The sequence below is a fragment of the Tenrec ecaudatus genome, chromosome 13, assembly GCF_050624435.1.
Source record: "Tenrec ecaudatus isolate mTenEca1 chromosome 13, mTenEca1.hap1, whole genome shotgun sequence".
Classification (NCBI taxonomy): Eukaryota; Metazoa; Chordata; class Mammalia; order Afrosoricida; family Tenrecidae; genus Tenrec; species Tenrec ecaudatus.
Genome location: NC_134542.1, coordinates 92,473,528 through 92,489,348, shown reverse-complemented (window position 1 = coordinate 92,489,348; position 15,821 = coordinate 92,473,528). Strand labels below are relative to the sequence as shown.

The window sequence follows — 15,821 nt, the reverse complement described above, 5'->3', positions numbered from 1 at the left end:
TGTTACCTTCATTATTCTCAAAACACTTGCTCTCCATGTAAGCCCCTGGCACCAGCTCCTCATTTTGCCCCTCCCTCCCCGCTACCCCCTCCCTCATGAACCCTTGATAATTTATAAGTTATTATTTTGTCATATTTTACACTGTCGGACGTCTCCCTTCACCCACTTTTCTGTTGTCCATCCCCCAGGGAGGGGGTTATATGTAGATCCCTGTAATCAGTTCCCCCTTTCTACTCCACCCTCCCTCCACCCACCTTCAGCACTGGTCCTGAAGGGATCATCAGCCCTGGATTCACTGACTTCCCAGTTCCTATCTGTACCAATGTACATCCTCTGGTCTAGCCAGATTTGTAAGGTAGAATTGGGATCATGATAGTGTGTGTGGGGTGGGGTAGGGGGGTTGGGATGAAGCATTTAGGAACTTGAGGAAAATTGTATGTTTCATCCTTGCTACACTGTTCCCTGACTGGCTCATCTCCTTCCCGTGACCCTTCCATAAGGGGTTGTCAGTTGCCTACAGATGGGCTTTGAGTCCCCACTCCACACTTCCCTCATTCACTATGGTAAGATTTTTTGTTCTCTGATGCCTGATACCTGATCCCTTCGACACCTCGTGATCGCACAGGTTGGTGTGCTTCTTCCAAGTGGGCTTTCTTGCTTCTGAGTTAGATGGCCACTTGTTTACCTTCAAGCCTTTAATACCCTAGATGCTATATCTTTTGATAGTCGGGCTCCATCAGCTTTCTTCACCACATTGCTTATGCACCTGCTCTGTCTTCAGCAATTGTGTTGGAAAGGTGAGTACCATGGAATGCCAGTTTAATAAACAAAGTATTCTTGCATTGAGGGAGTACTTGAGTGGAAGCCCAATGTCCATCTGCTACCTTAATACTAAACCTAGAAGTATATGCACATAGATCTATTTCCCCATCATCATATATATAAATATATTTATATATGTACATGCCTTTATTTAGACCTAGCTCTTTCCTCTATTTCCTTTTAGTTTCCTCTTGTCATGGGAGAATTTTTTTAATGGCATAAGATATGCTGCTTTTGTAGCCTGAGGGGAAGAGATTGGAGCAAAATGGTTAAGTGGTCATGATGACCTGAGTTCAAGCCCTATTTTTGCCACTTCATAGCTGTGTGACCATGGACACCATTCTAAACATCGCTAACATTCTTCGTTTCTAAAATGAGCGTATTAATAATTATCTCTTAGGATTGTTATAAGAACGTAATGAAATAATGTAGAGAGAAGTTTACTTCCCATAGCACTTTGCATGTAGTGTTAATAAAGAGACTATTTTGAAAGCAAAGGTGGGGAAAAAAACAAACTTTTCTGAAGTTTTTCCAGCCAAAATATCCTCCACCAACATAGGACTTTGGAGTTTGCTGGAGTCATTTTAATCTGTACTTTCATTACTGGGAGGTGGCTCAAGGAGCCTCTCCACTCCTTGTTCCCTCTTGCAAGAAATATTTCATACGAAGGACAAAATTCAGACCATTGCCAGAGAAAAGGGCTGAACAGAAAAGAAATCCAAAGAACCCTTAGTCTAAAAGGCCTGGTAGAATGTAGAGTCGAAACTTTCCTGCTGCTGATAGAGGAACGCTCACGAGTGGGTCATGTGCTGTGGGCTGGTCTTCTGTAGTGTCCCTCCTCTTCCCGGGTGTATGCATTCCTACACCCCAACACCCAAACACCCCAACACCCAGACTTCAGACTCCATGCGGTGCTCTTGTCCTGTGTCAGTCCAGATAGACTGGAGAAACAAATTCATAGACACATGTGTTTAAGAAAGAAGCTTGTATATAAGAGCAATTGACTATTGAGAAAACATCCCAGCCAGAGATGCTTTCTGAGAGGATCACAGTCCAGATCAAGTCCATAAGCTTGATATTAGCCCATATGTCCGATACCAAGCTATCAAGTCCTCATCAGACTCAGGAAACACAGGCAATGAAGCCGAATGCAGGAAGATCACAGGCCAGTGGGTGCAAAGTCTTGTGGAGCCAGTGGTGTTGTAAGCATCTCAGTGCTGGCAGGGGTCTCCACGTGGTTCCTCCAGCTCCCTGGGCATGGGGTCAGTCAGCATAGCACCAGGTGTCTTGTCAGTAGAGCATCTCTCAGAGAGTGAGCAGAGAGAGAGAGAGAGTCTCTCCAGCCTCCACATTGGCTGTGATCTGATTGAAAACTAGACTCCATCCCTTCACTCTTAATCCGTGCAAGTCCCAAATTGATGCCAGATTATGTAATTACCACATGTCCCCAGACCCTAAAAGACCAAGGGTCTACTCAGTCCTTGTAGGGTTAGTGTGACTGTCCTGGCTGTTTCTAGTCAGCCTTTTCATCATCTCTGTCTCCTCCATGGAGGAGGACATGTCCCAGCTGCCCTCACCTCCTTTGTGCTGAAGAGGGATGTGGGGACATGCCTCTCCCCCTCCTTTGTATTACAATTCCTGCCATCCTCACCTCTCCTTCCTTTACCCACCTCTGTCTAGCTGATCCTTGCTAGAAATAGTAAATACATCTCTTTAAAATGGTGTGCATAATCATGAAAGGAGTTTTAACATATTTACTTAACACACTGAGAAACTCACTGCCATCGAGTCGATTGTGACCCATAGTGACCCTGTAGAAGTGCCCCTGTGAGTTTCCAGGACTGTAATTCTGTACAGGAGAGAAAGCCTGGTCTTTCCTCCCCGGAGCGACTGGTGGTTTCAAACTGCTGACCTTGTGGTTAGCAGCCCGACATTGCACGTGTGACTCGGGATCATTTTATACCTGCAATTGGAAATAGCTTCATTAAAGAAAAAAATCCCACTGGTTTTAGATCTGTTAGACTTTTTGTGTTTTAAGTGAAGGATGAAATTTGCCCATATGCATATATAAATTTATTTGGAAACTGGATTTTTTATGCAGCTAGTAAATTATTAAGTAGGGGGGTGGGTATCACACTGTCACCTCGGAGCCAAACAATAATGCTTAGAAGGTTGAGTTTTCTTCAGCTCGCCTACTTTCTCTATGGGTTTCAGAGTCTAGGACTTGGATCTCACCCAAATCTGTGGCTGCATTGTTAGTTCCTTAAATTCTGAACTGTGATGTAGAACGACATGCAATTTCTCACTTGCCACTTATTTCTGACACCGTTTACAGATGTGTACCTGGCCTTTTTTTTAAATTAATGGAGATAATGGGTAACAATACATGCAATGAAGATGAGAAGTGGCAATTATCTCCATTAATAATTAGAAATGTGATTATCTGAACATCTATTGCTTAATCAAGTAGGTTTTAGAGTATCCATCAGTAAAAATGTTTATTATTAAATGTCAGCAGGGAACAGAAAATACTAGAAGAAACTCCACAGGGAGGCCCTCTGGGCTGGAGACTGGATTTTTACTAACTGCTCACTTCGGGAGCTCCGGGAGCTCTCTCTTCTTCACTACGTTTCTCCTTCCCTTTCCTGAGCAGTCCGTCTAAAGTATTCTCTGCCAACGTGGTAGCTGGGAGATTGACTCTTTATCTCTTGGCTCTCGTGACGTATTCAAGTACAGCCCATCCTTATTACTCATGGGTTCTGTACTTGCAAATTCGCCTACTTGTAAAATTTCTTTTTCACCCCCAAATCCAGTACTCACAGTCATCCATAGACATGTACCAAACTCAAACTACTCATTTCCCTCAAGCAGATTTCAAGTCATTGTGACCTTCCGTGGCAGAGTGGACCTGCTCCCAGGGTTTCCTGGGACAAGAAATCTAGATGGGGATAGAAAGCCCATCTTTCTCCCGAGGAGCTTCTGGCGGTTTCAAACTGCTGACCTTATGGTTAGCAGGCCAGTGTGTAGCCATTACGCCACCAGGCTTCTTCACTTAAAAAAAATCATTTTATTGGGAACTCATACAGCTCTTGTCACTATCCACCTATCCATCCATGTGTCAAGCACATTTATATATTTGTTGCCATCATCATTCTCAAAACATTTTCTTTCAACTGGAGCCCTTGGTTTCAGCTCATTTCCCCCTCCCTTCCCCACCCTCCCTCCCTCCTTCATGAACCCTTGATAATTTATAATTTTTTTTCATGTCTTACACTGACCAATGTCTTGCTTTATCCACTTTTCTGTTGTCTATCCCCCAGGGAAGGGGCTATATGTAGATTATTGTGATCGGTTCTCCCTTTTCTCCTTCCACCTTCCCCTTACCCTCCTGATATCACTACTTTCACTATTGGTCCTGAGAGGGTTTATCTGTCCTGGATTCCCTGTGTTTCCAGCTCTTATCTAGCCAGATTTGTAAGGCACAATTGGAATCATGATAGTGAGGGGAGGGAGGAAGCATTAAAGAACTAGAGGAAAGGTGTATGTTTCATCAGTGCTATACTGCACCCTGACTGGCTCATCTCTTCCTTGTGACCCTTCTGTAAGAGGATGTCCAATTGTCTATAGATGGGCTCTGGGTTTCTACTCTGTACTCCCTCTCATTCACATTGATATGATTTTTTGTTCTGGGCCTTTGATGCCTGATACCCGATCACATCGACACCTCATGATCACGCAGGCTGATATGCTGCTTCCATGTGGACTTTGTTGCTTTTCAGCTAAAATAGCTGCTTATTTATCTTCAAGCCTTTAAGACTCTAAGTGCTATATCTTTTGAGAGCCGGGCACCATCAGCTTTCTTCACCACATTTGCTATGCACCCATTTTGTCTTCAGTGATTGTGTTGGGAAGGTGAGCATCAACGAATGCCAGGTTAATAGAACCAAGTGGTCTTGTGTTGAGGGAGTACTTGAGTAGAGGCCCAATGTCCATCTGCAACCTTGATTCTTACCGTATAAATATAAGTACATAAATCTATTCCCCTCTTGTCCTATATAAATATATTTACATATGCGCATGCCTGTACTTAGGCCTGTATCCATGCCCTTTGCCTCCTGGTTCTTCCACTTCCTTTTACTTTCCTCTTATCCCATCGTCATGTTCTGCCTTCATTCGGGTTTCAGTAATTCCTCTTAGTCCCATTGCCCTTGTTTAAGGGCATCCTATGCCCTCCTCGCCATCGATTTTAGTATACTTGTTGTTCCCTTGTCCCTGGGTTGTTAACACCCACTTTCTTTCCCTCTCTCCCTCATCCCCCCAGAACCATCGGTCCTGTTGTTTTCTCGGCCACACCAGGTCTTCTTCTAGACAGGCAAGAGCAGTGAGAGCTTTGAATTGTCGGACACACAGCAGTGAAGCTGAGCAGAGCAGAGCTCTGCTGTCTTGGGTCAACTCTGATAGGGTTAAACAAAAACAAAACCCCAAAGTGCCCTTTGGGTGGTATAGAAAGTTCCAAGTGTTTCAAAATGTTGTGCTTCTTGTTGGCAATCCACTGTTTGAAGTGGCCTCCACACGTAGTGCTGAGAGACTCTCTAGTGTTCTCAATGCAAGAAGGATGTGCTCTGCCTTAGAAAATGTTGCCAAGCTTCATTCAGGTTTGGGTTCAACATTAATGAATCAACATACATTAGGTGACATATCTTTAAATAGGAGCATACATAAAACAAGGTTACATTTTAATCAATTAGTGAAATATAGTGACTTGTAGCAACCTAAACTTATATTTCCCTTGGAGAACTGACTTAGTATTCACTATTTTCAGTGATGTTATAGGACATAAATACCACAAATAAGAGTCTTCGGTAATTTCATTTCCCATGAATATATATTTATTTTCTCTTCCCAAAGTAGGTGCCTTGCCCTTGACTAACTAGTGTGCAAAAGATCACTATAATAATGTAGGTTAAATTCACATAGTGTGTTTACAAACATTTTAAATAACTTGTTAAAGAATGAAATTATAAAGGCCCTAACATTCTACCTTTTCATTCAACAAAAATGGTTATTGGATCATTTTGGTAATTTAATGGACCTACTGTTGTAGTTTTCCATCATTATGGAACAATTTTCCATGATCCTGTTTATTACTTTTAAAAACTATGTGTACTTAAATATTTGTCTTTTATATTACAAGGTAGTGGATGAATGTTTCCTCAATTTTTCCTGAAAGTGGTATGATACTTCAGGCAACTCCTCTCCCGACTTGACTGCATAACACTGCATGTAATCAGTTGGACTAATACCTTCTCTGTAGGATTGTCAAGAATGAAATGAGAACATGTAGAAAAAGACACAGAAAGGGACAAAGATTTGACGCAGCTTTTAGCACATGGGAAAACTTCAACAGAACACAGCAAATTTTCTTATAAACAAACAAGAGAACCAAGGTACTTTGACAGTTTTTCTTCGAAAGATTTTAACTTCTTTTCAGACGCTTAGAACTTTAAGTAGTCACTTTTATTCAAAATATTTAAGAAATAAATACCTTTGCAAACATGTTCATACTTCTCAATACAAAAGAAACATTAAAGATTTATCTGTCTACTCAGTACATTATTACATTTGTGTGTTATTGCTGGGCCGCTAAGAACTGTGAGAAACTATCAGGACCCTGGCCAGCAACCCACAGAATGGGCCCCCTCCCGCTTCTGCCAACTTAGCTGACCGTGCCAGGCTCCCAGAACTGGATTCCCACCAGTCTCCCAGGATTGTTCTTATTAACAAATCAGCAAACCTCACTGGTAGACAATCCCACTTGAGCTTACAAGATGACCACGGCCCCTTAAGATTCAAGTGGGTAGTTAAATAAAAGTATGTGTCTATGTTATGAAATACTTACAGAACACCAGGTAGAAGGTACGAATCGGTCAGACCAGGTTAAACAGTGCTCAAAACAATGATAACAGAGACAAAGTTGCAGAAGATGTATACAGGTACATGTTGGAGATATTGCAGGTTTGCTTCCAGGCAACTACAATAAAGCAAGTCACATGACTTTTAGAGCTTCTCAGTGCATATAAGTTATGTTTACACTACTGTCGTCTATTGACCGATAGACATCTACTGATGAGTGTGTATTAGCATGATGAAAAAAACTGAAACCGTTTGAGAAGATCGACATGAGACACGGAGACACAAATTGAGTGCATGCTACTGGCCAAATGACTCTCAACAGGCTCGCTTGATGCCGGCAAACCGGCAATTTGTACCCAAGGCCGTTATCTGTGAAGCCAGGAAACGAGGCAGGGCTGCATCATGACACCGCGTGTGTGTCCATGAAACACAGAGCAGCACAGAGCAGCAGGGAGGATCTGCAACCAGGGACCCTGAGGACGAGAAGTGGAAGCGAATGATCCCGGGGACAAATGGAAACGTCAGCGTATTATTTTGTAAAATACCAAGGCCATCAAGGAAATATATACTTTATTTACAGATTTGGGAAGTGAGTATTCAGGAGGTGGGGTTCCCTTTTTTCTGTGCATTTTACTGCAATTTTTAAATTTCTAAAAGTAATTGGGAAGAAATATAAAAAGTAATTTAAGAGTCATCCAAAGAGGTGGTGGGTGCTGTATCCCCCTTATAATGTGGCTTAAATCAATACATTAACCTTTTCTTTCAATGAAACTGAGTTAAGTACATGTATCTTTTCCAGAGTTCAAGTACATTCCATGCTAGCTCTGGTCAAATCTTTTAATTTAGAAATTAGATGAGCATCTACTGTGTGTCTAGCAATATGAAGTGTTACACGCCTCCCCCCAAAAAGGTGGGAGTAAAAAGCTCTGCTGGGCGGAGCTTTCATAGTACCCATTTTCCTTGCTAGCGGAGCATGGAGCAAGTCGCTCTGAGTGAGTGCACCCATTGGCACCGCTTGGGAAGGTTCTCTCTGGTGCGTTTTTACATAAAAGCAATTTCACTAGAACCTTGTTTTTCGCTGTGGCAGATTTAAGAGAATAGCATGTGGTTTTGATATTGTATTTCCTGTTTGGGAAAAATGCCGCAAAAACTGTTGTGATGTTGAACACAGCTTACAAGGACAGAGCCATGTGAAAATCTCAAGTGTACAGAGTGGTTTTCCAAAGGGTGAAATATCGACTGACAACAAACTCATTCTGAACATCCATCGACTTCCCAAACAGATGAAAACATTGACAAACTCCGTGTACTTGTTCCTTGAAGACCAATTATGGATCATCAAAGAGTTGGGGAAATTATCTGGACTACCTCGGAGCTCGGTTCAGCAAATTTTAACGGATGGTTTGGGAATGAGAACGGCCGCTGGGAAATTTGTGCCTTGGGTTCTGATGACCAGCAAAAAGAACATGGAGGAGAGACATGCTGTGTTTTGACAGAACAGTTCCGAAGCAACCCAGACTTTTCCCCCCAAGGTCATTTTTCCCAAGGTCATTACTGGTGATGAGACCTGGTGCTATTCTTACAACCCTGAAAACAAACATTAACCAAGCCAGTGGAAGACGCCATTGTCACCTTGCCCCCCAAAACTGGTCAAGTGAAATCAAGGATCAAGATGACGTCCCCCCCTTTATTTTCCTGTGGGGGGGGATAGTTCATTCCACCAGGTCAGACTGTTAATCAAGCTTTCTATTTAGACGTTCTGAAAAGATTTCGGGAGTGTGTGACAAAAAAGGCCTGCTCTATGGTAGACTGTGGACTGGTTTTGCCATCATGACAATGCACCTGCTCACACAGCCATCACAGTGCACCAGTTTGTGGCAAACATCAGCATGCCTCTCTTGCCCCATGCACCTGAATCACCTGACCTCTCCTCCATGTGACTTCTTTTGTTTCTGTGAATACAAAGGGACATGAAAGGATGGTGATTTTTATGATATAGAAGAGGTTAAAGAAAAACATGAAGGAGGTGCTTTCAGCCATCCAAACAGATGAGTCTAAAAAATGTTTCCAAGAATGGAATCGCAGATTTGACAAATGTACTAAGTGTATTGGAGAGTACTTTGAAGATGATAAGGTAGTTTTGTGAAAATTTGTAAATATATATATCTTTGGGAGAGGAAATTCCCTATTGTGGAGGGGGGGATACCCCATCATATGTTGCTCAGATATTGGAAACCCAGAGTTCAAAAACACAAAATATCTAGTTTCCAGTCCTGTGCATGAGGAGGGAACCTGGTGAGCACTGGGGTAAACCAAAAGAGTGTAGCTAAAGGCCTTCAGGTTCCAGTTTGTTTGATTCATGATAGTATCCCAACTAATGAGATTGCTAGCTGAATTCCCCTGCACCTGCAGCTATCCAATCGCCAAATAGCTGCTGGCGTAACACTTAACCCTTGGAAAGCCTGGCTCTGAAAAAAAAAAGTTTCTCTTCTGTAGTTGTCAGGACAGGATAAGTGAAATGAATCACCTTTGTATTCAAAATAATTGGGTGATTTTTTTATATGTATGCTGAGTGCCACTAAGTCCATTCTAACTCCTAGCCTATGGGGCAGAGTAAAATTGCCAGGTAGGGTTTCCAGAGCTGTCACACTGCCACATCTTTCTTCTGCAGAGTGGCTGGTGAATCCAGACGGCTTACTTTTCAGATAACAGCGAAATGCTAACCACCACACCACCCTGGGCCGAAAGAAAGGAGAATGAATAGGCTGGCAGTCAGAATGGGCAAAGGACACAGTATCTGAGGAGTGACGCGTCTGGTTTTGACTGATTTTAGTCACCAGTTCAACAGTCTCCTAAGATGGGCGTTTCAAAAATGGCCGATGAACAATGTGTACGTCATTCACAACAAACATGAAAAGGAATGCTGAGTGGGGAGGGAAAAATATCAGACATGCGATAAGCAGTCTGCTGATCTGTTTATCGGTTCAAACAGCGACATCATTTTGGTCTCTAGGAAAATGTGGCGGGCCCAGCCACAGAGCCTCAGGTGCGGGCCAGGTAAGCGGCTTCTCACCTAGAAAGCACAGCAGGATGTTAGTCTTCTTTCCGGAACTCCGGAGGCCACGACGCTCAGAGAGCAGAGGGAGCCCCCTCGTGGCCAGAGTCTGCAGTTCAGCCCCTCCACCCTCCCACCAACCTAGCCTGGCTGCGGGCCTGAGGCTGGGCAGGTGGGACGGAGGCCACACAGTCAGAACCTGGGCTGCATTTGTGGGAAGAAGACCTGCAGCCCAACCTGCTGTCCAAACGACCAGATCGTGGAAGAAACCTGTGAAGAAGAAATCATTCATTCTCTCTACTTCATGTGTTCATTAAACTATATATCGTGTGTGCGACTTGATCATGTTTTCAGTGGAAGAATCCCAGAGTGATGTTTTGTCATCTGAATTTGCCAAATGTGACTCTGAATTGACTTCCTCTGGTGGAGTGGATGCTTTTGTTTTCAGATTAGGAAATTAAGTTGAGATTTTGTCCCTTTACTGTGTTAACCCGGTCTGTGTCTCTCCCTTTCAGAAGCGGGCAACTAAATAACCACCTAGAAGCTGCTATTCACGAGGCCATGAGTGAACTGGACAAAATGTCTGGGAGCGTAAGTGAATTTGTTTTTCCATTATGCTGTGCTTAAAAATTAAATCATATCCCTTTTTGGGTAAATATCTCTTTAATGTTGTCAAGCAACTCACATTGTAGCAGTAAGTAAATTACTGGACTCGAAAAAAGATGGATATTTATTTTAAAGTATGACTTAGCTGTGGCAACTATGTCTTTTCCCTGAGATAAGTAACCTCTGCATTTCCCACATAATTTTGAATGTTGAAATGGAAAATATTGAAGCTCAAATCATGTTCTCTACATTTGGACCTGGATAGCAATGGCCATTTACTGTGGACTAAATAGTCAGGCATTCAAATTTCACTTTATCCATGGAGCAAAAGAGTGGAATTGAAAAGTCTTTATGGAAACAAATTGGCACATCTTTCTCCCGTGAAGCAGCTGGTGGGTTTAAACTGCCAGCCCTTCAGTTAGCAGCCGAGTGAGTGCTTCACCACTGGGCCACCCTTACCAGAGACTGGGGGGGTGGGGGAAGGGTGCAATCTGAGAAACTCATAACCTAATTTTAAAAGTTTAAATATTATTTGTAAAAAGCTTTCTGTATTTGGGTTCTGAATAGCATTGGCCAACCCACTGTTTTCAAATGTACCACTGAGGTCAAAGGAACCTGAGCATTCTGGAACCTGAACCTCTTTGATCTTAAGCCTGTTGATTCAGTTTGACTTTTTGTTTTGTGATGGCAAGAAAGTTTGCTTTATCGGACATTGTGACTGCTTGTTTTTTTGGTTTTTTTTTCAGAAACCATTTTACGGGCATATAATTCATATATCATACAATTCAGTAATTGAATCACATCAAGAAGAGTTGTACCATCATTACCACTATCGGTTTTAGAGCATTTTCTTCATTCTTGTACTCTTCCTTATTAGCTCCCCATTTCCCCCCAACCTCCCCAGCCATGGCCCCAAGGAACTGTCTCTATAGATTTACCTCGCCTGCATTTCATACAGTGACTGTGCTTAAAGCTACAAGCAAGACAGATTACAGCTGAAAGAGCTCTGGGGTTGATGATTTTCACTCTCCTCCCATAAAACCATTCTCCTCTTAGATTTCAGTACAGTTGGAGACAGCCTACATTTGGTAGAGAAGCCTGGGCTAATGATGTATGGGAGCCAGCCTGTAGCAGATCTTGAGAGTTGACTGTGCACATCATTTCCCAACTGAGAGTTTCACGACATCACACTGATAGTTTGGAAGTATTTACAAGACTAACATTGGTGGACACAGCAGTGGGCTTGCATCCTGCATTGTGTATCCCTGTGCCCCATCCCCTGCAGAGAGCTGGTTGTGGGGCATATGCGACACCACTTTCCCACTCTGGGCCTTGACCTTGCTCACTCCCATCAGCGGTCATGGCACCAGCCAGGGAGCCCAGTCACATCCCTAACTCTTCCCCTCTGCCCTTCAAAAGCCTAGTGCTCTAATGCCTGGCAATCATACTTGGATGCTGCTCAACATTGTTCAATCCAACACACAGCTCTAAGCACGACTGCCCTTAAGTAACGAGAGAGCAGTGTTGATTGGTCTTCCTAGACTACACAAGCTGAGATCTGCCGACAGATGGTGGTGCTCTTCTGTTTTCCAGCCTGATCCATCTCATAGGTAGACCTCCTTGGGTTGAGCTCCCGCACATGCTCTTGCCGTGCCACCCCTCTGCAGAGTCGTTCATTAACTCGGATGATGAAGTGAAGATGAAACATGCTGGGGATGTATTGTCTTGCCTGGGCAGCAATAAAATTGGTGATCTAGTGATAGGCCTGGGATGGGAAAGGCTGTATTTTTGTTCACAGTCTAGCCTGGAAGGCACAACTGCATGTTGCGTTCAGCACACTTGCTTTTCTTGAGTCGTCTTTTGTGCTCCGCTGTTTATTGATGTCGTCGGAGTGTTCCTCTGTGTCTTACCTGTTTCTAGGATCCCTGAAGTGATGTGGGCGCACTGAGATCGGGGTCCTGATGCAAACATCAGTGCCTCAAGACAATCAGTAATCGGTTCTTTGTCTTCAATTACTAAGTCAGAAATTGTGTCCTGTTTATGATTTCAACCTATTTCTCCCTTCCCCCGTTTGTTTTTTTCTAGGTTCACCAAATCCCACAGGGAGACAGACAAATGAGACCCCCCAAGCCCAAGAGGAGGAAGATCTCCAGATAACAGGGACTTCCGCACTGATGCGCAGCGTTCATCCAACACATGCGCGGAAGTATCCGTATGCTGGTATTTGTACCATGGCCAATAGCGACCGCCGCCGCAGGGTGCTAAAAGAGAACAGTGATCCAATATTTTTTGATCAGGAAGGATAATGACTGCTGGAAAAACGAATCAAAAGGCCCCGAAAGAGGAGAGCGGTGAATGGTCACGCGCTTACGGAGAAACTCTTTTTCTATAATACTACAATTGTGATGATATGAAATAGTCCAAATGTTTCTGAGGAATTTTCAATGTTGTATAGAGAAAATACAGAATTTCACGGTGATATCAGAGCTGTAAATATTGTACAATATTGTCATGTACAAGCGTACCTAATGCACACTTTATCTTTTATTGTACAAAGAAATAGTGTACAAAATTCTTTGGTTTCTATCGAGTACACCTACCAGAGACTACCAGTGTAAAGTGATAAATAAAAATACAACCTAAATGCTTTTCTATGATAATGTAAAAGATGCTGGTTTTGTATGTAACAGCAGAGAGGAGGCAGGATGATGATACCCGAGTGATGGGAGCCATCACTTGACACCACGGAGTGTCCGTCTACGCTGTCTGTCCAGAAGGAACTTACCCGAAGCATTGCGCTCAACACCGGGTGTCTAGGAAATCGCAACCTTGCCGATTTCTAAAGGCAGGAGGGCTCACAGGTCTCAATTAAGAATTCAGAAGCTGCAACCGTTTGTTGCATATTTTTTTTACCTAAGTTTTAAAGTAGAATAGGTTTTATATTAAAAAAACAAAGAAAAGAATCTTAGATGTGATATTTTATTCAGTCATTTCTAGAGGCAACGTGTCATAGCCACCTGTGGAACTGATAGCTTGTGGGCACCGCCATTGATGCTCAGAATTGCATTTGGGGTCAACCTACAGATGACAAGGTCAAACTTACTGTTTTCAGAAGTGGAGGCAAAAAAGGTATTTTGCAACCATGTCAGAATCAACCCCTTTGGGCCCATGGGGCATGCGAGGGGGCTGCAAAAAGTTGGTGGGAAATTCCACTTGTTTATGAACTTTTTGAAGCCCCACCACGTTGGGCCTCTCAGATGGGAAACGCCTGTCCCAGTTTTAGTACATGCTACCACCTGGTGGAGATCTATGTAACTGCATGAACCTGAAGACAGGCCTTCCTCCACCAATCCTACCCCCAGAATCCCCGTGGCCCACACAATTATGTCAAAATCCATACTCACCTCAAAATATTCTTTCCCCTTGCCTTCCAGCATGCCTTCCATAACTGGAAACACCTTTGTTATCAACAAAAAAATTCAAAGTGGAAAATAATTCGATCATGAAAGGGTTAAAGTTGATTGTGATTCTGGACAGCTTTTTTTGGGTTTGTTTTCATTTATTTATTTTTGGGGTGGGGGCGGGGATGTAGTGACAAAAATGAATACGAATGACCACAGTAATTTTCATATTCATTCCTCAGTAGCACTTAACCCAAAAGACAAGGTGGCTTATAAAGTTATTAGCAATGGTAATTTTTATCAGTATTATGTAACATATCAGATTTATTTTATTTAAAGAATTATTTATACCATTAGAAGATTCTTATATATATTGATGTGGCTGAAATGTGCAGGTTAAATCTATTAACCAAAATATTTATATTATATTAAGTAAAACACAATGTGAAACAAATCTAGAGCAAAATAGTACATTACAAGTATACAAACCTAAAACTGTGAGCCATTGTAAAGTACAAGGTAATTAATAAGAAATGTAGCACAACATCATTTTCCGTCTTTTTTTCACAACGTGGTGGCGGTATACAGAGCCTGACCTCCCGGCAGGAAAGCAGAGTTGCAGGCCTCCAGCCTGACTTCACGTGATGGCTTGTCAACAGAAGGGTTTCGTTATCCATTTATTCCAACCCCACCTTGAACGCCCCGACAGTCACCCCTCAGGCTCCGGGGTTCACTCAACAGCATGCTGATGCCCAGGCTGCTGGGAGGCTCTCACCACCCCACTGCCCACCACCTCCCAGCCGGCCTGCTCCTCGCCCTGACACTCAGTCCTTTGACTGAGCGGAGTTCCCGTAACTCAGGGAGAAAAGGAGACCCAGGGCATTTCCTCAAGTTGGTTTCTTGGGGCCACAGCACAGAGCACGTCACCCGAGCTCACTTCTGATCGCAACAACTCGGAGTTCTTCCCAGTCTCTGAGTCCCGTGGTCGCCCAGTCCGCCCCACCAGCCCCTCACCTCCCACACTCCTACTCCCAAGCCGGATGGAATGCAACTGGTTACACTGGGCTTCACAGCCGGCATGCAGGCAGGAGCCCCGCCTTCTGGGGGAGGTTCCGTTTGTCTTTGCTCTGATGGTGGGACTGACTGCCTCCACGGCCCTTCCTTGAGAAAATCTTCTGTGTAGGCCCGTTGACACGTTTTTGTTATGAGTTAGTCAGTGTGCTTGGTGTATTTAAGTCATTCATATTGCCCTTTATTTATCTATTTATCTATTATTTATTGATTGACCCATTCACCTGTTTTTGGAGGAAGGGGGGCCCTTCTGGGTTGGGTGTGTCTGTGTGTATATGGCGTGTGCGCGCTGAGGGGTAGGTTTTGTGTGTGTGTGTGTGTGTGTGTGTGTGTGTGTGTTTCTGACTTTGCTTTTGCTATCCTCAGGCTGAGTTTGTGTTGCCCAAGCCTTCTCGGAGGTAGTTTCCAGTACTTGGGTTGCACTGCCCTCCGTTAATGCGGACTTGGCCTCCGTAGACCTTGTCAAGTGTGTGCCCCGGGTTCTCTGGTGGCTAATGACTCGATGTGGGTATGAGGCGGAGTTTCAGTTCCCACTGGCTTCTCCTGCCCACCCCCTTCTCTATTTTACAGTTTGATGATCTCATGTAAGCAGTCAATGTAAATATTGTTAGCATTACAGGTCATGCGGTGCGGTAACATTTTTTTAAATGTTGCACCTACTTTCCAATTAAAAACAGTTGGTCACTCATTCTTGAATTCTTCCCATAGAGCCATTGCTTTTTTTCTCTTGATATTAAAACTAATTCACTTTTTTAAAATAATGAAGGCCAGCCTTTCTGTATTAATTTTTCATACCCATGGGGAAAAAAAACAAAAGATCTTTCAGGGGGAAAAAAACCAAGGATGGAACCTCTTTTCTTTTTTAAGTTCCTTTAGAGAATGTAATGGTCCCTTTTGGAAAAGCCAGTCTATTTCATTTGTGTCCTCAACTGTCCTGGGAAGCACAAGGAGAC

The 15,821-nt window shown here is 43.3% G+C and overlaps 1 protein-coding gene across 8 annotated transcripts in view; it reads left to right on the top strand.

The window, feature by feature from the left end:
• Nucleotides 1–15,545, top strand: part of MBD5 (methyl-CpG binding domain protein 5) — a 457,957-nt gene extending 442,412 nt beyond the window's left edge. For 7 of the 8 annotated variants that reach the window (XM_075529832.1, XM_075529830.1, XM_075529834.1 and 4 more), the window contains 2 exons: nucleotides 10,306–10,381; nucleotides 12,482–15,545. In XM_075529832.1, the coding sequence (XP_075385947.1) occupies nucleotides 10,306–10,381; nucleotides 12,482–12,553 (148 nt within the window). In that variant the 3' untranslated portion in view covers nucleotides 12,554–15,545. The remainder of the gene's footprint in view (nucleotides 1–10,305; nucleotides 10,382–12,481) is intronic. The other variant, XM_075529836.1, reaches the window with a different exon arrangement.
• Nucleotides 15,546–15,821: the final 276 nt, after the last annotated feature.